Source organism: Vulpes lagopus, chromosome 19 (genome assembly GCF_018345385.1).
Source record: "Vulpes lagopus strain Blue_001 chromosome 19, ASM1834538v1, whole genome shotgun sequence".
Classification (NCBI taxonomy): Eukaryota; Metazoa; Chordata; class Mammalia; order Carnivora; family Canidae; genus Vulpes; species Vulpes lagopus.
In genome coordinates, this window is record NC_054842.1 from 4,182,406 (window position 1) to 4,208,900 (window position 26,495).

The following is a 26,495-nucleotide window of genomic DNA, read 5'->3' on the forward strand; positions in this document are numbered from 1 at the left end:
AATGGAACAAAATCCTAAACTATGACAGATGAACCACTGCTTGGGGACACAGAAATGGTAAATAAAGGATTATCCTAAGAATTTAAGAAAACGTTTGGAGGTAGTAGACATGTTCCTAACCTTGGCTATGGTGAGGTTTTCATGGATGGAAATATATGTTGAGTGTATGCTGGTATGCTTTAAATACATGCAATTCATTGTCTTACTATTTTTCTTCAAGAAATCTTAAAAAAAAATTGCCCCAGTCTCACCGTAATCAGTAAACACTAGTGTTTATATTTTGGCCTATTTCTATTTCCTCTCATAATCTTTTTATGCATTGTTTAACTGTTTTTTGTGATTTTTCCTGAGCTAACTTCAGGGTTTGCTAATTTTGGTTAACACTGTTTTGTAATGTGATCACAAACATTTTATAAATTTAAGGGGCTAAAAAACCCCCAATTCCTGTTCTTGACCATCCATGCCTTGGCCTTGCAGATTCCTACAAGAGGCCCTTCCATATGTGAAGTTCCGGATATTTTTCAAAACAGGTTAGTCCACCCACAAAGATTAAGCGTGGTGTACATACTTACCGAAAATAGAACTCTCTAGTGTCTTTTTAATTGGTTTACTGCTCAGTTTGCATTAAGTGGTTGGACTGTCCCTTTGGAAGGTGTTTGCATCTCTTTCATTCCTTTATCTGCTTGTGCTTTCCTTCCTAAAAGTAGTGCTTACCTATTATGACCTTCTCAGAACAACTATTTCTCTACCCCATTTCTAGTTTTTACTCTTTTTTTCCCCTTAAAGCTGGTCCCATGCTGGGCTCCAATCCAGGACACTCACAAAGATTGATAAGGAGCCAGGCGCTGTGGCTCAGGTTGGGATTCATGGGTCCCTGCAGGGAGCCTGCTTCTTCCTCTGCCTACCACATATGTATGACATACATACATTATACATACATACATACATACATACATACGTCATACATACATACATACATAAAAATCTTACCCAAAAAAGAGGCGCTTAACCAACTGCCTTTGGCTCAGGTCATGATCCTGGAGTCCCAGGATGGAGCCCCATGTGGGGCTCCTTTGTCAGTGGGGAGTCTGTTTCTCCCTCACCCTCTCCTCCTCCCACTTGTACTTACTCTCTCAAATAAATAAAATCTTTTAAAAAAATTGTAATAATATGCACAAGTTCTTGGGGCTCCTGGTGGCTCAGTGGCTGAGTCTCTGCCTTCAGTCCAGCATCCTGGAGTCCCAGGATGGGGTCCCCCATCAAGCTCTCCCCAGGGAGCCTCCTTTTCTCTCAGCCTATCTCTCACGAATAAATAAATAAAATCTTTAAAAAGAAGAATAAGAACAGCAAAAACAACATCATCATCATGAGAATCTTGATCGCGGGGTCATGAATTCAACCACATATTGGGTATAAAGGTTACTTAAGGTTACTTAAAAATTTGGGGGAAAAATGCACAGGTTTCTTGTATTCCATATAACCTTAGAATGCTTTTGCATCTCTGGGTATTTAACATATATATCCACTTTCAGTTTGGGTTTCTCTTTTGTTTAAATACTGGCCCCCTCCTTTCCATGCAATATTTCTTTAACCTAGTTTGGTTTTTATTCTGGTATTTGCTACAATTTAAATCTATTATATATATGCCTTTATCACCTCTTATTTAGTGTGATGCCTTCTTAAGTTATTAGCAGAAGTAAAGCCTATTTCCAGGATATATACTCTGTTTCTTGGATCTGCCAATTTGCCAATACAAACAAGCAGCACCTAAAAGCTCCCGAATGATATGTTGATTCAGTATTACTATTTTTTAATTATTATTCAGTATTACTATTAAGAGTAAATGAACAGGTTGAGGACAGTTTCTTAGACCAGTGACTTCCGACTCAAACTTGCGATTTAAATGTTCCTTGAAAAGGAAATCAGAATCTCTTTTTACCCTGTGATCAGAATCATTCTTTATTTTGGTTAAATGGATTCAGTGACTTAAAGGGTGGAGGAGAGCTGTGTGGCACCAATTATATGTATTTTTTAAAATAACTTATCACTCCCCCAAAATTTTATTGTAATTGCCTGTGTTCCTCCTTCCTTCCCCAGTTTGCAGAAACCAGTCTTCTGATATATTCTTTAATATAAAAGCTATAAATGGCAGCATAAAAATTATATGGTTGGGCCCTTTACCTCATTAACATTTTAATCAACTGCAAGGAAAAACAAAAAATCAAGGGCCTGAAGCACCATGCACCCAAAGCTGTCTGTTCCTGGCGTTTCAAGGTCACTTCTTTACCCTGTGGGGAACCTCTCAAAATCTCAGAATTTGTCATCCTTGGGTGACCAAAGGAGAAAACACCTGTGGATTCACATACAAGTCTTATTATCTCTTTGTATCAATAAACAAAAGCGTGCCCTGTACTAGATGGTGGCTGTCTTTTCCAGTGTCTTCTAGATGGCTTTTAGAGGAGTCCCTGAGACATAACTCTACACAACCTTTCAGAACTGTACAACCTTTCAGAACTGTATTATCCCTTAATAAAGCAAAGGCTCAGTTAAATATTCACTTAACACATGCAAACTCCTCTCCATTGTCAATGAGTTTCAAAGACACACAACTGAGTATCCTGACCCCTAGAAGGAATCCATTTGCAAAACACTAGCTCACAATAAAAAGTGGGTCATACCCACTCTGACTTTGGAGACAGAACTTGTTTCTAAGGCTCACATGGGAACAAACTGGTTCTTCAGGCAAGGATTTCTGAGCAAAACTAACTTGTTCTCAATCTTTACTTCAACTTCTCTGTCCCCACAAAGGCATGTGCTGGCATCAGAGAGTGAAAGCAGAGGGAAAGAAGGCTGTGTTTTTTCTATCAACATCAAGAGGACTTCCTTCTTTTTTTTTTTTTTTTTTTTTTTAAGAGGACTTCCTTCTTAACAGGTACTAAGGCCTCATTAGAGGACCCCCAGATAATCTTAGGAATGGTCAGTGCGTTGAGAAACTGATAAGAACACCCAGACAGAAATGGGTAGCCAATCATGCCTCAATCTTCAGATCATTGGGCGAGTGTAGGTTCTGAAGAATTATAACCAAGAGCTACCAAAAGAAGAATTATAACCAAGAAGCTACCAAAAGAAGTAGTAGAAGATTGTAAATGAACCAAAAGAGTACCCTTCCCTGCCTCCCACACACTCTTAATTACACAAGGACTTCTAGAAGTTAATTCATAACTGATGCAATTGATGTTCAGCAGATGTAGCTGGATGTGGCCATACAAACTGAGCCTTCCACCTCAGCCCAGGTATCCCACCTGCCACTTGGCTCCTCTACCCAAAATGCCCCATCAGGCACAGTAGTACCAACTGACATTTGAGTTTCATCCCAAGGTTCTTTTCACTACTCATACGGCAGACCCTCAGCTAACACTGACTGTGTTTGCTGTAGAAAGATAAGCCCTGCAGACAAATTTTCTGCACGTCTACTTTCGTTCCTCTCCACAGAAAATTGAAATTTCTACTTCCTTGAGATGTCATCATTTTAACCACAGATCTCTCCTTAAGCCTCTAGCAATTCTCTCAAACACGTTTTAGAGACCCCTGAGTGTTCTCAATCTCCAAGAACAGAAAGGGGTTAATAACATTATACCACAACCTGGGTGGCAGAACTCAGACACAGCAGGTCTTTAAGCTCACCCAGGTGATACTGACAGCAGCCAGAGTCCAGGAGACACCAGCAGGGAAAGGCAATTAATCGACTGAGTCCTAATGGTAGTGGGAAGCCACAGACCATTTCATCCACAGGGACAAGTTCACCAAAATAGAACAGAAATAAAATAGAACCATGCACTAGCGGGGATGCTGGCAAGCAATGATTTAAGAGCAACCAAGAGCCACTCCGAAGGCATACAAAAGAAAGCAGACAACTCTGGCATAAGAATATGCCAGAATTAGTCACTGCAGAAACAGATTTTCAAACCTCTAATTATATGACTTAAATATCTGATGGTCTGACTCTTCAGAAAGACTACTTCACTATCATGCATAGGAATGTGATAGTTGCTGAGAAACTTGCTAACACCCAAAACCATTCATCTGCCCCTTCAACAGAACACAGGATCCATTTTTCACCATTTCAAAAAAAAAAAAAAAAAAAAACAAACTTATTTTTTTAAACAATTCACATATTCAAATACTCTTCAGAATGTCAGTAGCAGTTTCCCATTCAATTTTTCCTTTAACGATTAGCAATGTTTCCTGGCTTTCAAGCTTTATCCTAGGAGAAAAGAACACATCCCATGATTTTTTTTCTTTTTCTAAAACCCTGTCACCTGGACCAGACAAGAAGATTGTAAATGAATTTAGTCATGCCATCACTTAACTGTAAAAGAACTCTGCTATGTCCCAAAGTTACACCTAACCCAAAAGGGATGGGGACTCAACAGAAACACAAGGTCTCAGTTACCAGGAGGTGGCTTTATTACTTAGAAAGAATTTGAGATAAACTTCTGTTGCTCACTGATTGCTCACCTATAAATAAATAAATCTGAGCAGCAGAGATCTCTCTTGAAAGCATTAAGTAGCCAGTCTTCCTGCAGTCCCGGCTGAGGTATGCTGATGCCCACCTCTCTTGGGGAGAGGTCTGGAGGAGAAGCAGGCTGATGACGTGGTGGGGGCCCAGCCTCAGTGTCCACAACAAGCCCTGACTGGCTAGTCACCTTCAGCCACACCCCTCTCATCTTCGCAAACCCTCCACCTGCCCCCAAGGGATTATTGCTGGGTGGATGTCACATGAGCTCATTGGTTCATTGTTCCATGGCCCCCACACACTGGAACCTGCCCAGTAATCTACACATGCCATCTGAAAGGGAGTGGGAAAGGTTTTATGTGCAAGAAAGAACAAGGAAAGCAGATGAAAGGCAGAGAAACACTGACCTGGATTGCCTGGCGGCCCTGCTGTGCGTCAGCCAGCAACTGGATGGTAAGTGCTCGCGAGTCCTGCAGCGCCTCCTGGAGGTAGATGAAGCTGTGGCCCCCATGCCGGCCCATTGTGCACTCACGACAGATGGGCACTGAACAAGTGTCACAGTACAGGTGCAGCACCTGCGGACCAGAGGAGACAGGCATTATTAATCAGAGATTTGGGACGGGGCGGGGGGGGGGGGGGGGCAGCCATGGGGGTGCTCTGTGGATTCCAGAGCCTCAGCCAACTCCTTCCAATTTAACAAACACACCCCTACAGAAATAGGGAGCACTTCAATGTGAGCACAGCATGCCCTCCTTCCCAACCCCTCTGCCCCAAAATCAAAGAAAAAAATAACCAATTCCTCTATCCACTCCAGTTTCGTTCAGACCTATAACTGAGACACTCCAAAGGCAAAGAGGAAACAAAACAATTCTCCTGGCATAAGAGATTTTCCCTATATATCCCATTAATTACCTAGAAAAGTTTTAAGATTTTATTTCCCTGGTCTGAGATTGGTGGCCCAAATGAAAGAATACACCAGAAAAATCTGTCTTGCCACCTGTGTCTGGTTCTGTGAAAGGAGGTTAGGAGCCAGTATTAATCACCCTCACACCACAGCTTGCAGCCACCCTCCAATCAAGGAGATTAGTATAAAGTGCAAACCATGGTTCTCCCAGGCACTCAAGCAAGCTACAGGCTTAAGCTTCTGGAAAGAAGGCAAAAAGCTAGTGGTAAGGTCAGCCAGCTTCTTGTCTTTCTTCTTCCTGCCAAGTCGTTCCAAGGAGTTGACCCTGAGAGGCAGCCCATGCTGACAGACCGCTTTATGTGATGTTCTGTATTTCCTGGGGCCCAGCATGCTGGGAGGCAGAAGGGTTGGCACAACCTCCACCTGCTGATAAATGAGAAGCTCTCAAGAGTGAAAGCTCCTTGGCACAGAAACTGTGCCAGTCTGGTTGCATCCCTCCAGAGCAGAGCACTTAGCACCACTCTCTGTAAATGTTTGCTGGACTGCTTTCAAGAACAGGGCTTAAATTTGCTGCTGGTATACCTGGGTGTGAGCAAAAGCCAATCAACATGCAACAGGCAGAGAAGCGGTGTCCAAGGGGCAGTTTTCCTATACAGAATATGCTTAATCCCCAGAGGAAGACAAGAGGTCATATCGTCTTAGGGCCACACAGCAAGCAAGGGCAGAAGTGGGGGGCCAACATAAGCCTTGTGGAGAGCTGGTTCCAAGACATGCCTGACACCAGCTCTTCACCAGAGCACTAAGCACCTTAACTCAGTAAGGTGGAATAAGTCCTGTATGGGAGACTTGAGGCAAGGTGATTCCATGTAGCACAGTAGAGGAGCTCACCCTGGCCCAGGAGCAGACAGTGTTACAGGACACAGAGATGGGGAAGGAGGGCTCCAATGTTTCCATCAGGAAGACCCACACAGAAAGGGCCTTGGGTAGAAGTGAGAATGTTGCATCTCTTCTCTTCAGGTTATTTTAAAGATTTATTTGAGAGCATATGCTAGCTCAAATAAATGAGTGGGGAGAGAATCTCAAGCAGATTCCCCATTGAGCAGAGCTGCAACGAGGTGAGATCACAACATGAGCCCAAACCAAGAGATAGATGAGACAGACGTCCAACAAGCTGAGTCACCCAGGTGCTCCCCATTTACATTATCTTATTAACTAACCAACACATTGGCAGAGAGTGTGTCCACTAGAAAATAAACTCAGGGACACCTGGGTGGCTCAGGGGTTGGGTGCCTGCCTTTGGCCCAGGATCGAGTCCCACATCGGGGTCCTTGCAGGGAGCCTGCTTCTCTCTCTGCCTCTCTCTCTCTCTCTGGGTCTGTCATGAATAAATAAATAAAATCTGAAAAAGAAAAGAAAGAAAAGAAAGAAAAGAAAGAAAAGAAAGAAAAGAAAGAAAAGAAGGAAGGAAGGAAGGAAGGAAGGAAGGAAGGAAGGAAGAAAGAAAGAAAGAGAAAGAAAAAGAAAGAAAAGAAGGAAGGAAGGAAGGAAGGAAGGAAGGAAGGAAGGAAGGAAGGAAGGAAAGAAAGGAAGAAAGGAAGAAAAGAAAAGAAAAGAAAAGAAAAGAAAAGAAAAGAAAAGGAAAAAGAAAAGAAAAAAGAAAAGAAACTCAGAGCTCAGTCAGGGAAGCAGGCCTACTCCACTCAGGGTTCAGGGCATTCAAAGTGATGCTGCATGGGTTAGTCTAATTCTCTGGAACTTTTGGATTCACAAATAGGGGGAAGATTTAGGATATGATGTTCCTATTTCTAAGAAATGGTTCTGATATGGAAAAGTTTTATGGACCCTGTTTTATAGGAGGGAAATGGGGCCAGGTTTGTGACTGGACTCGGACCCTTTGTCCAATGCAGTGCTTCCCCAGCAACCTTGGGAGACTGAAATTTGGGGATGGTAATTTGCCTTCAAGACCAAGTGTTTGAGGGAGGGAGAGGATCTTAGGCAAGCCCCACACTCAGCCCAGATCCGGCCTGCTGCTGGGCTAGATCCCATGACCCTGAGATCATGACCTGAGCTGAAATCAAGAGTCGTATGCTTAACCAACTGAGCCACCCATGGGCCCCATGACCAATAGCATTTTATTTTATTTTTATTTATTTATTTTTTTACCAATAGCATTTTAAAATAGGTTCACCTTTTAGAGATGATCTAATCTTTCTAATCTGATAAAGCTAAAATTCTCAAGCTAACTTTCGATGCTAAACTGGAAAAGCTTAGGAGAAATTCTTAGTCTCTTTTTATAATGTGGTGCTAAAGCAACCCCTGCTCCCGTTTCAACAACTCAACCTCATGCTTCCATCTGTGCAAGCATAACCACTCTCACTTATACAGTGAGTGGGAAGAACCTGAGGCTGTTAGCCCCAGCTTGGCACCATCTGGCCATGAAGCCATCTATCCAATCACCTGACTGAGTTTGTCTCATATATGAAACACAGGGGTTCTGGCTAGGTGCCTCAGGAGACCACTTCCATCCATAAAATCCCAGGAACCCTATTCTCAGGAACCCAACACCTGAAACCCAAAGGCTTTAAAATAATTCTAGGCTAAGCAAGGAAGCCAGGCACCAATTGTGTAACTACAAGGGACAAAGGTAATTTTTCCAGGTTTTAGGTTTTTATAATACAGAGCCTGGATGATGTTGTATATAGGAGATACCTTGCAAATAGTTAAGTTTTAAAGCATTCTGCAGAGGAAGTACCCAGAAAAGAAATCCTGGTCATAAGAGGTAGCAACAGGGTACCCACAGCCCCTGGCACTGGGCCCCTCTCAATACCTATCCCTGAGAGCCCAGATATCTCCCCTGTGGGCAGCGGGGTCCTCTGGATGCAATCATGCCTGGCATCACTTCACAGAGGATTGATGCAGCTCTAAGTGCCTAGAACACTTACAACATTATCACACTGTAATTTTGGAGATGCCAGTACTCTGCAGTTTCAGGAGGACAACAGGGTCATCACAGAGGTGCTAGGGGACACCCACATAGTTGATAATAAAAAGCTATGGGTGAGTAAAACAGCATAGTCCCAGTAGTGCTTATAATGAATAAATGATGAACTTTTTAAATAAAAAGGCCCTAAAACTGAAAATATGGCCAATTTTTATACACCGTCTAGCTAAAGTTGGCATAAACCTTTGGGAAGATTTCAAGTTCTACTTAGAAACTCCACATCATCTACGTGCAATTTCTAAGGTCAAAAACCCACAATTTTAGACCTTGTGACAACTCAGATAATAGGTAAGGGTGCACATGGGTGCAATTCTCTCTGAAATAGCTGGAAGATTATTTGTTTATTTATTAAAGATTATTTATTCATGAGACACACACAGGCTTCCCGTGCGGGGACTCGATCCCAGAACTCCGGGATCACATCCTGAGCCAAAGGCAGATGCTCATACACTGAGCCACCCAGGCATCCTGGAAGATTATTTTATTTTTTTTTATTTTGATTTATTTATGATAGTCACACACACGGGGGGGGGGGGGGGGGGGGGGGCGGGGCGGGGGGGCGGGGCAGAAACACAGGCAGAGGGAGAAGCAGGCTCCATGCACCGGGAGCCCAATGTGGGATTCGATCCCGGGGCTCCAGGATCGCGCCCTGGGCCAAAGGCAGGGGCTAAACCGCTGCACCACCCAGGGATCCCTGGAAGATTATTTTAAATGAAAAAACTGGAACCCATGTCCTCCAAAGGGCTAGAAATGTGGCAGAGGCCATGAACTGCGGCTCCGGAAAGCGGGGGAAGGAGTGGTCCTCTGGCGGCAGGAATTCCAGGGCCTGGAGCTGCCTGTTTGGGGCTTCCCAGGCAGATGCACAACACTCCCCCCTCCATCCCCCCTCCTCCTTTGCTTGGCGACAATCTGGCTGCCCCAGCTGAAAGGAGCAGGCTGACCTCTGACCTTCCAAGTGACCACCCTCTTCCCTGCCCCCAGCTTTCAGAAAGCCCCACCCACTGCCTTCCTCTCCCATAATTTCTAAAATACCAGGCAGAGACAAAGACCTAGGAATGTGGGCCCAGCAGGAGAGGAAGGAGGGAGGTTAAAGAAAAAATAAATAAATAAAAATACCAAGCAGGCAGGTTTACCTTAGCCAGAGTCTAAATAAAGTGCTTTATTAATGAACAAGACTGTGTATGTGTTTCTGGAATCTACTTTTTATACTACCTGAGATAAAACAAAGAAAACACACACCCACCCAGGGGACTCCTATTAGAGCACCGTGCATCTGAAAGAATGAGCTTCCAGTTTAAAATACAACTACCCACATCACTAAGGAATGTAAACTGAAAGGATGGAGGGGCTACTCCTCATCGAAATGCCCCAACAAACCGAGAAATGTATCAACTGCTGTACACTTACACTGGAGATTTCTTTCACATCCCTTAAAACGACTGGGGACATATGGCCTCTCACAAACTCAGGCCTGAACAAAAGGAGGTCACCACCCACGCAAGGGGGTTCTAAGCCTCCCACTACAGAAATGAATTGGAGGATGGCTGGTGACAACCAAAAGCCTTGCCTGCATATGCCACCCTGCACGCTCTCTATTTAAAAAAGAAAAAAAAAAATTAAACCAACTTCAAGGAGTGGAGTCGAGCCAGTCTGAAACTAAGCCTACTAAATAACCTCAAAACCAGCTTTTACAAGATTTAGGGAAAATATACAGAATGCCAATGCTCCAAAACCAAGTTCAAATCTGGAGTCCCCCCTGCATCTCTGGCCACATGCTGATACAGAGCTGTGACCTGGGGGCCATGTAGAAGAGGGGAACGAAAGAATCTGTACCAGCTGCACGCACAATCACTACCACCACCTCAAATCGCAGAATCATAGCTGAGGATGAGTTAATGTGGCCGCAGGGGGGGGGGGGGGGCGTACTGAAGCATTAAAAAAAAATGTTTTAGGAGGGTGCCTGGCTGGCTCAATTGGTAGGGCATGCAACTCTTGATGTCCAGATTAGGAGTTCTAGCCCCACATTGGTGTAGAGATGACATAAAAATAAAATCTTTAAAAAAAAAATACTAGGGAACATATATGCATTTTTAGTGCAAAACGATGTAAGTACAAATAGTTGTTTTTACAAATAGTTTTTAAAATCTCCCAATTTCTCACTTGATTGTTTCTACTTTTTTATGTAACCATCTAAAAATGTTACATTATATGCATATGTAAATTTTTTAAAAGATTTTCTTTATTCATGAGAGACAGAGAGAGAGAGAGGCAGAGACACAGGCAGAGAGAGAAGCAGGCTCCATGCAGGGGGCCCAATGTGGGACTCGATCCCAGGACTCCAGGATCATACCCTGGGCTGAACGCAGGTGATAAACCATTGAACCACCCAGGCTGCCTATATGTAAATTTTTTAAAAGACAAATAGGAATATATTTTGTCAGCCTTTTTCACTTAACTGTATTTACTTGGAGAATGTTCTGGGTCAAACTGCCTGTTTTATAAATGGCTGCATGGTATGTTGCCTGTGGATATACCACAACTTGCTTAATTCGTACCTGCTAAGACTTTTATAGCCATTTCCTGATTTAAAAAAAAAAAAAAAAAGAAATCACAAGCAATGCTATGTTGCATTACCCTTGCTCTTTATACACCTCTATTCCAATTTGGCAATATATACGATTGCTACATCACTTGATGTATGAGAAGAAAAATATACTTGCGAGGATGAATAACAAATATTTTCTAACTTACTAACTTTAAATCTCATCAACCTCCACACAGGTGAAAAAAGAAGGTTGTCAAGGCCCAGTTTCTGTTCCTGACAGGATCAAACATACACAAAAAGCCAGCAGGGGGACACCAAATGAGATGGTCAATGTTGGGATTGGGAGTTAAGGTCCATTTCTGCTTGGCTAGAAGGCTTTAGTGGACACTGAGACTAAGAAGAACCAGCTCAGAGGAGCAGCAATAAAGCAAGCCTTGTGTTTTGTATCCTGAGTGGTTGATAAGGAGATGGTTCCCAAACACAAAGGCATGGGGACAGTGGGGCTGCTAGTTGGGGGTGTCTTTGGAGGTGGACAGCAGAAAGGGTCTCAGGCAACGTACGTGGAAAGAGGTGTTAAGAATAAAAACAGGGCAGCCCGGGTGGCTCAGCGCTTTGGCGCCGCCTTCAGCCCAGGGCGTGATCCTGGAGACCAGGGATAGAGTTCCACATAGGGCTCCCTGCATGGAGCCTGCTTCTCCCTCTGCTTGTGTCTCTGCCTCTCTCTCTCCTGTGTATTCTCATGAATAAATAAATAAAATCTTAAAAAAAAAAAAAAGAATAAAAACAACACTTATCAGTCCCAGAGGATATTGTTCGAACACCATGTGAAGCAAACATTGGGGATCCATATGCAAACCCACAATGCCCTTTCTGCAATTCCCAAATCAACAGGCTCTGGAAACCCAGTGTTTATATAAGCTATTTGGCAGCAAAACCCAAACAGACATGAAAATGATTTATGACTTTTACCTATAGCATTTAGTGTGAGAGTTCATGCACTTCACACGAGAAACGCTAATATTCATTACTTTGTGGCATTGTTACTTAATATATGTACACAATATTAACTGTCTAAAATCAGAAATCTTACATGTCGAGGAACATCTGAATGCAAGGACTTAGCGTATTGTCTATCTGGATTTGGACTGCCTATCTGGCCAGTAGCTGAGCAAGATTCATTCCCAAGCTCAACTAAGAAAGAGTCAGAACTACCTGGTGGTGGAGTGGAGTGTCCAAGAACAGCCCAAACTGAGGTCACAGGAACCTACTCAGCTCCAGACCAAAATTTTAGGCTTGGCATGGGCAAGGCAAATTTTAAAAAGAAGGGTTGAAAACAGAGAGAGAAATGTCATTAAACTCTAACAGCTTCAGATTGGGGTTTAGTGCCAACAGAGACATTACTTTGAAGATCCTGAAAAGCCATGTGCTTTTCACTTGAGGTTTCTGTGCTACCCTCCAAAAGCCATATATTGATGTTCTGTCCCCAACCCGCCTTTTAAAGCGGACCTTATCTTCAAGGTGGGGCTAGAACTCACAACCCTGAGGTCAAAAGTTGCATGCTCCTCTGAGCCCAGCCAGGTGCCCCTCCCTTCCCTATTTTTTTTGAGGAGAAAACTTCACACTTCCAATGGACACTGAACCCTCTTTCCAACACCAGCAGACTACCACCAAACAGGGCCCAGCTCACAAGGTTACCCAACCCTTTAATAGATCCTTCCCAACCCCCTCCCATCACCTGCTTTCCTGCTGGTGAGAACCAAGTTCCAAAGCCCCAGAGCCAGGTATACAGGTCCCCATTTTCTATCCTAGCAACACTGCAACATTATTCCCTGGTCTCAGGGCCCTCACATACACCATCCCTTCTCCCTAGAAGGACACTCCCTGAGCACACAGCTTTTGATACTGATATATACAAAACCAGAACCATTACCTTTTTAAAGCTAAAAACCAGGGACACTTAGGAGGCTCAGTGGTTGAGCGTCTGCCTTTGGCTCTGGGCGAGGTCCCAGGATCCAGGATTGGGATGGAGTCCCTCGCAGGGAGCCTGCTTCTTCCTCTGCCTATGTCTCTGCCTCTGTGTGTTTCTCATCAATAATAAATAAAATCTTTAAAATTAAAATAAAGGTAAAAACCGAATAAAAAGAAAATTAGATGAGTAATTCTGCTTTCAAACTGAGTGCTTGAATTTGGCTGGGCTTATGTGCAGATGTATTTTTTTTTAAAAATGTTTTATTTATTTATTCATGAGAGAGGCAGAGACCTAGAAAGAGGGAGCAACAGTCTCCATACAAGGAACCCAATGCGGGGCTCGATCCCGGGACTCCAGGGACTCCAGGATCATGCCCGGAGTCGAAGGCAGATACTTAACCTGCTTAACCGCTAAGCCACCCAGGCATTCCACCTGCAGATTAAAACAAACAAACAAAACAACACCTCAATTTATGGTCCCCAGAAATGTTAGATTAAAAAGTATGAAAGGGACTTTTTGAGCTCATCCTGGAAGAAAACCCCTCCTCTATGAAGGGTTCTCAACGATGGAAACCCCAGAGAACAATGACACCCTGGGCAGCAAAGCACACAACGCCTTCCAGTTTGGTCAGTCACAGACAAAATACATTCACAAATTCTTATGACGGCCACCTCTTATTTGAAGCTGAGGGTACAGCAGTAAATGTGACAAGAAAGGGCCTGTCAGGGGCAGCCCCAGTGGCTCGGTGGTTTGGCGCCGCCTGCGTGTCGGGCTCCCTGCGTGTCGGGCTCCCTGCGTGGAGCCTGCTTCTCTGCCTCTCTCTCTATCTCTCTCTGACTCCCATGAATAAATAAATAAAATCGTTAAAAGGGGGGAGGGGCCCTGTCAGAGGCAAAAAATGATGATACAGGCCACATTTTGGACCCTACTCAGAGAGCTGTGGTTTTGACAGGGCTGGGCAAACCCTCCAGGTGAGCTCTCAGGGCAGAGCTGAGGTGGGAAGGAGGCACAGGGATTTGGAGGAGGAAAACCAGCCTTCATAAGGTCCATACCTCCCACACTGAGCTACAGTCCGCAGTTCTCAGAGCCTTTGAAGTCACAAAAAGACACATTTAGTTTTTTCCCCTCTCTTTTTAGAAAAGATTTAAATAATCTCTACCACCAATGTGGGGCTCAAACACAATCTCGAGATCAAGAGTCGCATGCTCCATTGACTGAGCCAGCCAGGTGTCCCTAATTTTATTTATTTATTTTTTAGAGATTTTATTTATTTATTCATGAGAGACTGAGAAGGTAGAGACACAGGCAGAGGGAGAAGCAGGCTCCCTGTGGGGAGCCCAACATGGGACTCCATCCCAGGACCCCGGGATCACACCCTGGGCCTAAGGCAGACGCTCTACTACTGAGCCACCCACGTGTCTCCACACCTCTAATTTTTTAAAGGTATTAATCATGATGTCACAAAACACTATGTGTGAGACAATATACATAGCAACTCTGGGGGTGAGCAACTAAGCCTCTTTCAAACGGTTTCTGTTACCTGAAACATCCTCCCTATACTAACAGCTCTCTATCCCTCCTATTCCAGTCAGGCTTTGCAGCAGGTGGTGCAGGTGGCAGCGAGGGCATGACAGTCCCGCCCTTGGTAGGCCTGCTTCCATCCTGCTTCCTCCTGCCTCTCACAGCTGCTGATAAACTCATTATCCAGCGTCTGCCCCTAGGGAACCCAACCTGTGAGAGCTCCCTTGATTACTGGACTATTTATTCATTAGTCTCCTGGTCAGACTCTGGTTTTCAGGCTGGAGCCTTGTTATCTTTGCCCAACCTATGCAGCCTAAGGCACATTCCCTGTTGACCATAGCCACACCAAGACCAGCAGAGTTTACAGCGCATGGCCTGGAGTTCCTCTCATACTCCCTGAAGGCTTTAACAAAGGCCCACAGTCAAGGAGTATATTCTTGTCACTTGCAAGTGACCCACTTGTGCTTGGGGCTCCTTCAACAGATCAAGTTATATTACATGACACCAAGGGACATTTTAGAACATGCCAGAACTGTGGGGTGCCTGGGTGGCTCAGCTAGTGAAGCATCTGCCTTTGGTTCGATCATGATCCTGAAGTCTTGGAATCGAGCCAGGCATCAGGCTCCCCCGCTCATTGAAGAATCAGCTTCTCCTTCCTCTCCCTCTGCCCCTCCAGGCCCCACTAGTGCTCTCTATCCAAGTATGAAGGGGGGTGGGGGTGGGGAGAAGAACATGCCAAGAACATGCCAGAATTGTGTTTTTATTTTTTTAGAGGAGGGGAGGGGTAGAGGGAGAAGGAGAGTATCTTAAGCAAGCTCCATGCCCACAGAGACCTAACAAACCCTAAGATCATGACCTGAGCTGAAATCAAGAGTTGGGCGCTGAGCCACCCAGGTGCCCCGAGACTTGTGTTTTGGACTACTGCCTACCAAACAGTTTTTAATAAACTTGTTGACTTAAATAAAACTGGGGTTATTTAAAAATTCTCCCACTTCAAAGGCAGAAACAAAACTTCCATATCAGAGAAACAGACTATGGTAATATCTGCACAATTTTTCAGACTCATTTATTTGAAAGGATTATAATTGCTGGAAAAAGCCAAAATAAAAAAATATACTACTTAAGGAGTACACTTGCTGTGATGAGCACCAAGTCATGTATGGAAGTGTTGAATCACTGCATTGTACACTTGAAAATAAACACTTTATGTTAACTAACTGGAATTAAAATAAAAACTTAAAATATAAAAAAACATTTTTTTAAAGGGACAAACTAGGTATTAAGAAAGTATGATACAGAGAATTTCAGTTTTTATTAAGTTATAAAATGCGAATATTTCTAAGACTAATAAAAACTATTGTTTAAAAAATTAAAATAGGGATCCCTGGGTGGCGCAGTGGTTTGGCGCCTGCCTTTGGCCCAGGGCGCGATCCTGGAGACCCGGGATCGAATCCCACGTCAGGCTCCCGGTGCATGGAGCCTGCTTCTCCCTCTGCCTGTGTCTCTGCCTCTCTCTCTCTCACTGTGTGCCTATCATAAATAAATAAAAATTAAAAAAAAAAAAAAATTAAAATATACTGCATGATTTCACTTACAACGAAGGCAAAACTAAGGTGAGAATACCAGAAGAGAAGCGGACAAAAGGGGTGTTACAGAAGTATATAATTGTCAAAATTCAAAATGTACAATTATGTTTATTTTATGTAAATTATGCCTCAAAAAAAAAGTGAGGGGAGAAACCCTCCCACCAATGACCTAGTGTGGCCATGATGTGGGGGGATTTGGAGCCCTGACTCAGTGGTGAGGCACTCATCCTAGCTATGGACCTGACAAATACTCATGGAGCTCATGAATGAGTTGCTCTGCCAGCCCCACATAATTTACTTTAATAGGTTACTACCATTCTTTCCACAATGTTCCCATTAGTTATTATTTTTCCTTTGCCCTCTACTATAAATATTATCTTAAGTTCTATCTCACAAGAAGCAAGTGTTCCAACCTAACTCCCGGTGAGGTTTTGAAAAAATTAGAACTCTGAGCCCGATTTACAGCGCCACAGGCCATCGGCACTCATACAAAGCCGTATGAAATCATCAGTGTCCCAGCTGCCGCCCCGGCATGCATCTGACCTCTGATGTACTAATGAGTGGCCCAGGCAGCTTCCAGCAGCAAATAAAAGAGATTTGTTCCAACACTGAGATCATTGCCCACGTAAATTACAGATTTTTAAACCAGACATGAAAAGATAGATTTTGACATAGATGCACAGCTTTCCTGTTGCCTCCAAGGTCACAAAAGGCAGAGCTTTAATCTGTTGTGTTCTGGACCAGAGTAGGTGGTGCTGCGGGCTGACTTAATAAAATGGCCAGACTCAGTAGGTGGCCATGTAACTCAGTCCTCACCTCTTAAACAGCGGGTAACATTGTGCACCTGAAACCTTTTCACTCCCTAAACTAGCAAAAGGGGTTTCAATTGCCTCTGTGGCTCAGATCACAGACAGGTGAATTTTAAGCAAGAAAGCGCACTCATCACCTGGAGAAGAGTGTCCCAGTGAGGGACAGTCAAAACAAAGACTCAGGTAATAACAAAAAGGGTTTTTAAATATTACTAGCCATATTTTCTCCTCCCAACAAAACAAAATGAACACTTTCTTTTCCCATTCCGGCAAGTATTATATTCCTGAGTAGCTGGACTCCTACATTTATTACTCCGACCTGGGTTAAAAAGGTCCAACTCTAGCTTTCCTAATGGCCCAAGGTTCGAGGTCACATCCATTGACAATTTTAAGGGCAGTTTCCTAATAAGCAATGCCTCCAAATCCAGAAGTCAACCAAGTATTTATATTTTTTTAAAGATTTTATTTTTGGGGACTCCTGGATGGCTCCGGGGTGAGCGTCTGCCTTTGGCTCAGGGCATGATCCTGGAGTCCCGGGATCAAGTCCCACATCGGCTTCCTGCGTGGAGCCTGCTTCTCCAACTCTGCCTGTGTCTCTGCCTCTCTCTTTCTGCGTATCTCTCAGAGACACAGGCAAAGGGAGAAGCAGGCTCCACGGTTGAGTCCCTCAACCAAGTATTTAATTGCTGTAGAAATTGTAATCTGGACTTGTTTGCAGCCAGGTATTGGGTGGCCCAGTCTCTTGGTTTTGGCTCAAGTCATGCTCTCCAAAATGTAGGATCAAGCCCTGTGTTCCAGGCTCTGCCTTCCACGGGGCATCTGCTTAAGGTTCTCCCCCTCCCTCTTCCCCTCCCCCCCCCCCCAAAATGGGTAAATAAAATCTTAAGAAATAAAAAAAACAAACTGGGAAAGAGACCAATCAAGAAAGCAGTGGATAGCCTATAAGTTCTCTGACTTTCAGTAAGTGCCCACTCCCCAACAGGAGGCTGTGGTGCACATGCCTGCCAAGCACAGGCTCCTTGCCAGCACCCTTCTTCACATGGTCCCCATCAAAACAGGAATTCAGGAACGCCTGGGTGGCTCAACAGTTGAGCGTCTGTCTTCCACTTAAGGCGTGATCCTGGGCTCCCTGCATGGACCCTGCTTCTCCCTCTGCCTGTGTCTCTGCCTCCCTCTCTGTGTCTCTCATGGATCAATAAATAAATCTTAAAAAAAGAAGAAAAAAAAAAAGACAGGCATTCAATATGAAAAACAGCCAGACAGTATTCATGGCACCTCCTCCTTCCCCCACCAGCACACCACAGGAACCTTTCTCAACAGCTTCCTCTGAGTAAAAGCAGGAGAGCAAAAGGGGGCTTAAGACAGTTATCTAGTGCCACAGCAGAGGGGGAGGGCACATGAGAAGACCTGAGTTGTGTCAGGAATGGATTTCATTCATTCATTCATTCGAGAGAGGGGTGGGGGAGAGAGAAGCAGGCTCCATGCAGAGAGCCTGACGTGGGACTCAATCCCGGGTCTCCAGAATCAGGCCCTGGGCTGACGATGGCGCTAAACCGATGAGCCACCTGGGCTGCCCTGGATTTACTTTTTAAACCCTTTACATGGGACGCCTGGGTGGCTCAGTGGTTGAGCATCTGCCTTTGGCTCAGGTCATGATCCTAGGGTCCTGGAGGACTTCTGCCTTGGGCTCCTAGCAGGAAGCCTGCTTCTCCCTCTGCCTGTGTCTGCCTCTGTCTCGAATGAATGAATTGATAGTCTTTTAAAAAAACTTTTACATGTTAGCAGCTTGTGAGGCAATTAATTTAAGTCACCCATTCCTTCCTTTCCAACAATAGGAAAACAGGTCCCACAGACAAATGCCACAGGGGCACTGGCTAGCCAGGAGACCAACTGTAAAGAGCCTCCCCTCCAGCCACCCAGGCTGGTAGCCACCAGAACAGCAGCCAGGGGCAGTTTCTGCCATCCTTGAAGTTCCCGGAGCAGGTTTCCCCTTGGAGATCTCCTATCAGTGACCTCCCGAGTCTGGCAGGGCACAGGTAGGGCAGGGACAGGAAAGCTAGTTAAACAAGACAAGCAGACATTTCAGACTGAGACATTAACATTTCAAGGCCTTTAAAAGAAGGGTGTGGAGAACAGAAAAGAAGCTCTTGAAAGGGTGAGACAAAGAGCCTAGGCAAACCAGCAGGAACTGGTCCAAAGGGAAGAAGAAAGTTGGATTCCTGTTTTAAGTGAGGAGGCACAGTGTAGACTGCCGGGGTGTGCTGGAACCACAAGGGACAAATAGGGATAAGCCTACCAGTGCAAGGGAGTGAGCCAGCTGCCAAACCAGGGCCAGAAACGGAAGCCCTCGTCCCTCGGAACTCACCCCTCTTTCCCACAAGTGTGCACGGGATTTGAAACAGCTGTGCTCTGGGGGTGCCTGGGTGGCTCAAGGGGTGAAGTATCTGCCTTTGGCTCAAGTCCTGAACCCCGGGCCCAGGGATGGAGCCCTTGCTTATCGGGGAATCTGCTTCTCTTCTCCCTCTGCTCCTCCCTGTTCCTGCTCTCTCTCAAATAAATAAAATCTTAAAAAAGTAAATAAAACAGGGATGCCTGGGTGGCTCAGAGGTTGAACATCTGACTTCTGGGAGTCCCACATCGGGCTTCCTGTGGGGAGCCCTGGTTCTCCCTCTGCCTATGTCTCTGCCTCTCTGTCTCTCATGAATAAGTAAAATCTTAAAAAACAAACAGGGGGTATCAGTTATGTCATCTAAAGCTTCAGGAGGAAAATAAGGGCAAAGAATAGCCCTTCAATTGGTCTCTACTTGGTCCTGAAATTCCTAACTTCATCAAACCTTATGCTGTTGGGTTGGGGGGGGCGGGGGCGGTTGCAAGTCCCTCCTATTCTGGCTAGCACCTATGTACCAGGAAAATGTGAGCTAGGAGGCAGGATAACTCTAAATACAGGTCACCCTTGAAAAACATGGAGTTTAAGGGCGCCGACCTCCCGCAGTTGAAATTCCACCTACCACTTATGGCTCCTCAAAAGCTTAACTACCAACAGAGCCTACTCTTCACCAGCAGCCTTACAGATCATACAGTTGATGAACGCATATTTTATGTTTATATGTATCGTATTATACTATGTTTTTACAACAAAGATGAAAAAAAACAAAGATGGAGAGAAAATGTTGGAAAATCTAGTACTGTACAATATTTATTGGGAGGAAAAACGTATCAAATGGACCCATGCAGTTCAGATCTGTGTTGTTCAAGGGCCAACTGTAACTGGCTGCAACGGATCCTCAAATTCATGTTTTGAAGTTCTGGCCCATGTGGGTTTTTCCTTCAGCCACATGAATCCCACTGCACTAAAACTACCTTCTCCATAAGAAACTGACCTGGGCCTCCTGGTCTCCCAACACTTCCTTCCCTGGGTGTTGGGCTTCCTCTGTTTTATTCAGAGAGGGCTCTTCTACTTGGCCTGCACTCAGGCTGGAGTCTCCTGAATCAGTCTCTGAGGCCACAATACCCTTATATCAAGTGTGCTGTTTAAGTTTTATTTTTGTTTTTAAATTCATGAGAGACAGAGAGAGAGAGGCAGAGATATCCTTGGGGACGTGGAAGGAGAGCTGGGCACATACACGGGGGCCATTTCATATGGAGGAGTCAAAAACCTAGGTTCAAATGTCCACATGGCCCTGCCTCCTGCAGTTCTGTAGGTTAGGCTGGCTCACTGAGCTCTCTATTCCTACCCATAAAATGGGCATTGTACATCTTATCTCATAGTTGGTAGTTTCCAAGTCATGAGAAAAGGTGCAGGAAGCAAACACAGACCAGCAGTCCTACACAGGACAGGGACGGCAGCCTGCCCCTGTGGGGGCCAGGCAGTACATAACAGGGCAGCTTACTTGGAACTCCGGGAGTACATCTGTAAGGCAGGACTGGGAATGCTGTACAGCCACGCAAATTGCCTTTGGGTCAGGGCTGTTGTTTTTGTTGGCCCACTGAAAAGAATGTGAGAGATTCCAGTCTCTTGGAATTGGATATTGCAATAAGCGTATTGGGCAACAACAGACCTGTGGAGGTCTCCAATTTTGTGTGGGGCCGTGGGGCTTGCCTCCGGGGCCAGACTCTGCCCTCCACACGTGACCAATCACACTAGCCTCTTTCTACCCCCACCCGCATTCCACATTTACCATGAATTCCCAGGATGCACACAGTACTCAGCACTGCACCCTTGTCCTCAAAGGGGTTTCAGTCCACTAGGAAGAACACGTGCATAAAGAGGTCAGCTATTACATTACTTAGGGGAGAAAACCAGGAAACACTGGGCCCAGCATAGAATCCCAGCAGACTTCCTGAAAGAAGGGAAGTCTGAGACTTCAGCCTAAAAGTGTAACAGAAATGGGTGGGAGGAAGTTCCAGACAAAGAACACTGTTAAGGGAAAAGCAAGATACCTCCTCACTCTACCTTTCAAAGTGGAGATGGAACCGCAGGCACTGCTCAGGATGAGACGGTTAGAAAGGGCCAGTGTGGGAATCCCTGGGTGGCTCAGCAGTTTGGCGCCTGCCTTTGGCCCAGGGCATGATCCTGGAGTCCCGGGATCGAATCCCATGTCAGGCTCCCTGCATGGAGCCTGCTTCTCCCTCTGCCTGTGTCTCTGCCTCTTTCTCTCTCTGTCTCATGAATAAATAAATAAAATCTTTTAAAAAATAAAAAAATAAATAAATAATGGCCAGTGTCCCCAACCTCTGGCTGTGCATCCTTAGCACTGTGTGCTGCCAATACCACAGGTTAATACCAAGACACCTGCTCAGCAGTAAGCCCCAGCTAGGCCAGCCCAGGCTGCTCAGCATCCCCCACTTCCCTCCCCTGGTAGATCTGAGGTCCCTCTGAGGCCACTGCCCCTCTCAGGCAGGGCCTGTCCGCTGTGTCCCCCAAACCACCTTCCCTGAGCAGCAACCTTTATCCTGGCACAAGGCCCTGTGCAGAATCCCTGTCCCCAGACATTCCTGCACAGGCCACCACTTTTCAGACTGCCGGGAGGCTTGGGACTGGGCCCTTCCCTGCTCCGAGAGCAGGAGAGAGAGCAAGAGAGAGCGAGAGCAGGAGAGCAAGAGAGAGCGAGAGCACTTTCCATCAAGTCAGACAAACCCCCCAGGGCCGCTCAGCAAAGCTGCACGGCACTCCCAGAGGCCACTGCACTCCCGGAGGCCACTCTGCATATGAGGTTTGGCAGGGCCATCCGGGATCCTTGGCGTTCCTTTAACACAGCTGTATTATACTTGCTGTTCTCTCTGCCTGAGAGCTCTGGCCTCACCCCACCTCTGCGGCTACCCCATACCTGTACCTTTGCTGCTGCTCTTCACACCAACATATGGAGCCTGGTTCCTCTATGCTTGTGTCCAGTCTGAACCTGCCTTGCCCAGTGAGATGTGAAAGTCAGACTATGAAACAGCAGAGGGACAGCCAATGCTTTCAAGTGCCCAAAACAGTCTCAGAACCAGTGGCCACACTGTGAGGAGCCCAGGCCACATAAAGGGGTTAGAACCCAGGCCAGATGAGGGAGCCACCTTGGAGATCCTACCTCCAATAACAAGTAGGATGAAAGACTTGCTCCACCAAGAACCTACAGATTCATGACAAACAATTGATAAAAGAATTTAGTTTATCTATTGAAGATAAAACAGCATTTTAAGGAGTTAAGACCTGAGAGCTACAGATTTTCTTCAGTTAATGCCTTCCTTCCTCCTTGAGTAAGCCCTACCAAGATGGAATAGGATATTCTAGTTTCCTTCCTCAAACTGTCAAAATTGAATCCAGGGTTGCATTCCAAAGCCATGGTCAGGCAGCAGCCACAAAGGGAAAGCCAGAGGGAAATTACGGTTCCCCAAACCCCAAGAGCTAGTTATAACCTCTCAGGGCCTCAACACAGTTAGTATAAGTGTCCAGAAGCATCTTTCCAGGTCTTTCCTATGTCTATAAACCAGGTGGTCCTCCAGAAGTAACTATCCAGGAGAATGTGGTAGAAAACAAACTCATTAAAAAGGAAGGGGGAAAATGCAAATCCCCAGTAAGCTTCCAAAGGGGTCAACCTTAAGGAATCTTTCAACGGGTTTCCCTAAGCCACCATCTCGCCACACACTTTTGACAAAAAAAAACTCCAGGGGCACCTGGGTGGCTCAGTCTGTTAAACATCTGCCTTCAGCTCAGGTCATACGATCTCCAAATCCTAGGATGATGGAGCTCTGCATTAGGCTCCCTGCTCAACAGAGTCAGCTTCTCCTTCTCCCTCTGCCCCGCCCTGTGTTCTCTCGCTCACTCACTCTCTCTCAAATAAATACAAATTTTAAAAGCTTAAAAAAAAAAAAAAAACAGAACTCTAGATCTGGGACGCCTGGGTGGCTCAGCAGTGGAGCATAAGCCTTTGGCTCAGTGTGATCCGAGGATCTCGGATCAAGTCCACATCGGGCTCCCTGCATGGAGCCTACTTCTCCCTATGCCTATGTCTCTGCCTCTCTGTGTCTCTCAGGAATAAAATCTTATTAAAAACAACAACAACACAGAACTCTAGATCTGACCTGCTGTGGCCCAGAACTCTATATAATCTTATTTCTCACCACTGACCCAATGTGATCTCAGGAAAAGCTATAACCTCCTTTTCTTCTCAGGAAAAAAAGAGGGCATCCTTTCTCCAGTAAACAAGAACCTTCACAAGCTTTAGGACAGATCTATGAAAAAAAAGGAAAAAAAAAAAAAAAAAAGGACAGATCTATGTTCAAGCCACCCAGGTAAGAACGAGGAGTTTCCTTGAAAATACAGATGATTTATGACACCATATTTGTGATGAGAAGTAAACCAAATGTCCATTAATATGACTGGATAAATAATTAGAGTGATAATGTAAGGGGGGAAAAAAGGAACGACTGGGTGGCTCAGAGGTTGGGCGTCTGCCTTCACCTAGGGCATGATCCTGGAATTGAGTCCCACATCGGGCTCCCTGCATGAAGCCTGCTTCTCCTGCCTGTGTCTGCCTCTCCCTCTCTCATGAAATAAACAAGTAAGAATCTTTTTTAAAATGTTAAAAAACAAAGATTACTGGGCAACCATGAAAAAGAACGAGATGCTCTGCACCCATGGAATTATCTCCAAAATACATCACTATGCAAAAAAATAAGCAAGGAGTTATATACATAGTATTCTATTCTATCTGTGTAAAGGAAGAAAAATAGGTACAAGTATTCCTTGCTAATTAAACCTATAGAAGTGTACCTGAATGTGCCTGGATGTCAGAGACTACTACTGTGCTTTTTTTGTCCTATGCCAAACTGGGGTGTGTTTATGTAGTTATTTAGGACTTAATGAGATCGCAAATTTCCTTCACATCCTTAAAATATCTTAAGATAAATTAGACATTTGATTACAATTCATATTAAGTAACAACACCCAATAAAAAAGAACAGAATACAAGTATTTACAATATGAACTTAGTTGTTGGGAAATGAAAGAATACGTTTTTCTTTCTTTCTTTTTTCTTGTTTTATTTATTTATTTTTTTAAGATTTATTTATTCAGAGAGAGCGAGAGAGGCAGAGACACAGGCAGAGGGAGAAGCAGGCTCCATGCAGGAAGCCCAACGCGGGACTCGATCCAGGATCTCCAGGATCACACCCCGGGCCGCAGGCGGCGCTAAACCGCCACTGGGGCTGCCCCCTTTTTCTTTTTCTTGAAAGAGAACACGCATTTGTGAGTGGCTGTGGGGGAGGGTAGAGGGAGAGGGAGAAGCTCAAGCAGATCCCAAGCTGAGTATAGGGCCCAACACGGGGCTCTGTCTCACAATCCATCTCACAACCGTGAGATAAAGTGTTGGACACTTAACTGACTGAGCCACTCAGGCAATCCAGAAATGTCCATACTTTCTTTTAAGCCATATTAGCAAGAATGACATATATCAAAATGGTAATAGTTATCTCTGGGTTAAGATGATCAGCAATTCTCGGGACACCTGCCTGAGTGGCTCACTGGTTGAGTGTCCGCCTTTGGCTAAGGGTGTTGATCCTGAGTCCCACATCGGGCTCCTTGTGTGGAGCCTGCTTCTCCCTCTGCCTATGTCTCTGCCTGTGTCTCTCATGAATAAATAAATAAAATCTTAAAAAAAAAAAAAAAAGATGATCAACAATTCTATTTCTAGGTTTCCCCACAGGGCAAACAGGAAGCTTAAATGAAGCATAGGGCTCTCTCCCCTGAGGTTCTTTTACTCAAGCTTTGTCAGACCCAGAAAAAGTTGAATAATAACAAATGCTTTAAGGTCACTTATCCTGATCACAACATTATGGGGTAGCTATTATTATCTTTTTACAGATGAAGAGATGGAAGCATAGATAGTTACTTGCTCGAGAATACAAGCAGAGAGTGGTAGATAGAGCCTGACTCCAGAGTTAACACAGAAACCACCAGGCTTTAACAGTAACAACACTCTCTACCCTACTGTTTTGAAAAACTCACCTCTGTAAACTTCCATCTACCATGCTAGGATCTCATAAAGCCTGTGGCATTTTTATCCATGTACCAGATAACGGACTCCCAAACTTAATGTACCTTGATGGCTCCCCTATTGCCTAGGAGTCAGGAATAAATTCCTCAAGAGTTTAACATGCCAGATTTTATTTTAGGGGGGGAGGAGGAGCAGAGGGAGAGGGAGAATCTTAAACAGGCTCCATGCTGTGGTGCTACATCTCATAAGCCCCTGAGATCCTTACCTGAGCTGAAATCAAGAGTTGGACACTTAACCGACTGAGCCACCCAGGTGCCCCAACATGCCAAGACTTCACAACAGTAACTGCCAAGGCATCTTAAAATGAACCTAGTTGATGAAACCTCTAGCCAAACGTATGCTTAGGGACCCCACCCTCCTCTGAACTCTTGGGGAGCCCTCTTCTTCAGTGCATTTATTCCAACCACTCATCTTGCCCCTAATACCTCAAATTTCTATACAACTCCATCAGGCATAACTCAGAAGTGGACACTTGGTGAAGCTGGAAAAGCCTATTTATCCTACCCCACCCCACTCTGGTCAGAGGGAAGAACATAGCTCTCCATGTCCTTCCCAAGGATGTGACCCCCGGGGGCTCCAGTTTAGGCCACAACACTGTCCCTGTCCCTAATTTCACTCATCGCCCCACAATCCAAAGGCTACCACTACCCCCAGGGGACCTGTGATCAATTTAGTCCTAGAGTCAGGGCCAATTGTAAAACAGCTGGACCAAGGTGGCAGCTGGTCCAATACAGAGCCTTTGTTGTTATAGGTTCCCTCGGGCATATTCCAGCAGGAAGGTTCCAGGCACTCTCTCTCCTGCTCAACAGTCTCTTGAAAGTGAGAAGTGGACAGAACATTCCTCACTCACTCCCCCAAAAGAAATTAGCTGTTCTATTATGCCTGCATGGTAAAATGAGCTTTTCTTTTATTTTGCAACTTTGATATACTCTTCTCTTTTACACACACACATTTTGCTACCCTGAAATCCTTAAATTCCAAAAAGTAAATTTTTTTATAGCTGGCACACAAGGAGTCTTACTTTAAACCCATCCCTTCCAAAGCTGCCAGCTCTATTATCATTACTAGTCAGAAGGTGTGGATAACACTAGGAGACTTCAAACACTT

The 26,495-nt window shown here is 45.0% G+C and overlaps 1 protein-coding gene across 1 annotated transcript in view; it reads right to left on the reverse strand.

Moving 5' to 3' along the window:
• Window positions 1-26,495, reverse strand: part of TRIM71 (tripartite motif containing 71) — a 72,116-nt gene that overhangs the window by 18,266 nt on the left and 27,355 nt on the right. Inside the window, exon 2 of the mRNA XM_041733671.1 lies at window positions 4,924-5,091. Coding sequence (XP_041589605.1) covers window positions 4,924-5,091 — 168 coding nt within the window. The remainder of the gene's footprint in view (window positions 1-4,923; window positions 5,092-26,495) is intronic.